The sequence below is a fragment of the Carlito syrichta genome, unplaced genomic scaffold (genome assembly GCF_000164805.1).
Source record: "Carlito syrichta isolate Samal-C Ts95f unplaced genomic scaffold, Tarsius_syrichta-2.0.1 Scaffold314869, whole genome shotgun sequence".
Classification (NCBI taxonomy): Eukaryota; Metazoa; Chordata; class Mammalia; order Primates; family Tarsiidae; genus Carlito; species Carlito syrichta.
In genome coordinates, this window is record NW_007258965.1 from 131,209 (window position 1) to 131,916 (window position 708).

General features: G+C 68.5%; 1 protein-coding gene across 2 annotated transcripts in view; it reads right to left on the reverse strand.

Annotated features, from left to right (window-relative positions):
• Positions 1 to 708, reverse strand: part of KLK4 (kallikrein related peptidase 4) — a 5,669-nt gene that overhangs the window by 2,973 nt on the left and 1,988 nt on the right. For both annotated transcript variants that reach the window (XM_008072146.1, XM_021705995.1), the window contains exon 2: positions 8 to 170. In XM_008072146.1, coding sequence (XP_008070337.1) covers positions 8 to 170 — 163 coding nt within the window. The remainder of the gene's footprint in view (positions 1 to 7; positions 171 to 708) is intronic.

Below are 708 nucleotides of genomic sequence, written 5' to 3' on the forward strand. Positions count from 1 at the left end.
CACTCACCTCTGGTGACAGTGTGCGGCCGACAGCACCCACTGCGGATGCACCAGGATGCCCGCGCAGAAGAATTCGTTTTCCAGGAACAGTGCCGCCTGCCAGGGCTGCGAGTGCGGCTTGCAGTCCTCGCCGTTTATGATGTGGCTGCCGCTTCCAGAGACCCGCAACCCTAGGGGCGGGGTCAGGGCTGGAGGGCTCAGAAGGCGAGCCAGGGCTCCCGGGGGCGGAGTCAGGGCTTGGGGCCGGGAGGTGGGCCTAGGGCTCCTGGGGGTAGGTGTGTCACAGTTCAGGGGTGTGGTCAGGGCTGAGGGGCGGGCCTATGGCCCTGGGAGCGGAGACAGGGCTCGGGCTCAGAAGGTGAGCCAGGAATCTTGGAGGCGAAGTCAGGGTTGGGTTCTCAGAAGCTGAGCCAGGGCTCCCGGGGGTGGTGTCAGGGCTAGAGGCCAGGAGGTGGGTCTAGGGCTCCTGGTGGGGCGCGCACAGTTCAGGAGCGTGGCCAGTGCTGGGGGGCGGGCCTACGGCCCTGGGGGCGGAGTCAGGGCTCGGGCTCAGAAGGTGAGCCAGGGATCTTGGGGGAGAAGTCAGGGCTGGGATCTCAGAAGGTGAGCCAGGGCTCCCGGGGGTGGTGTCAGGGCTAGGGGCCAGGAGGTGGGCCTAGGGCTCCCGGTGGGGCGCGCACAGTTCAGGGGCGTGGCCAGGGCTGGGAG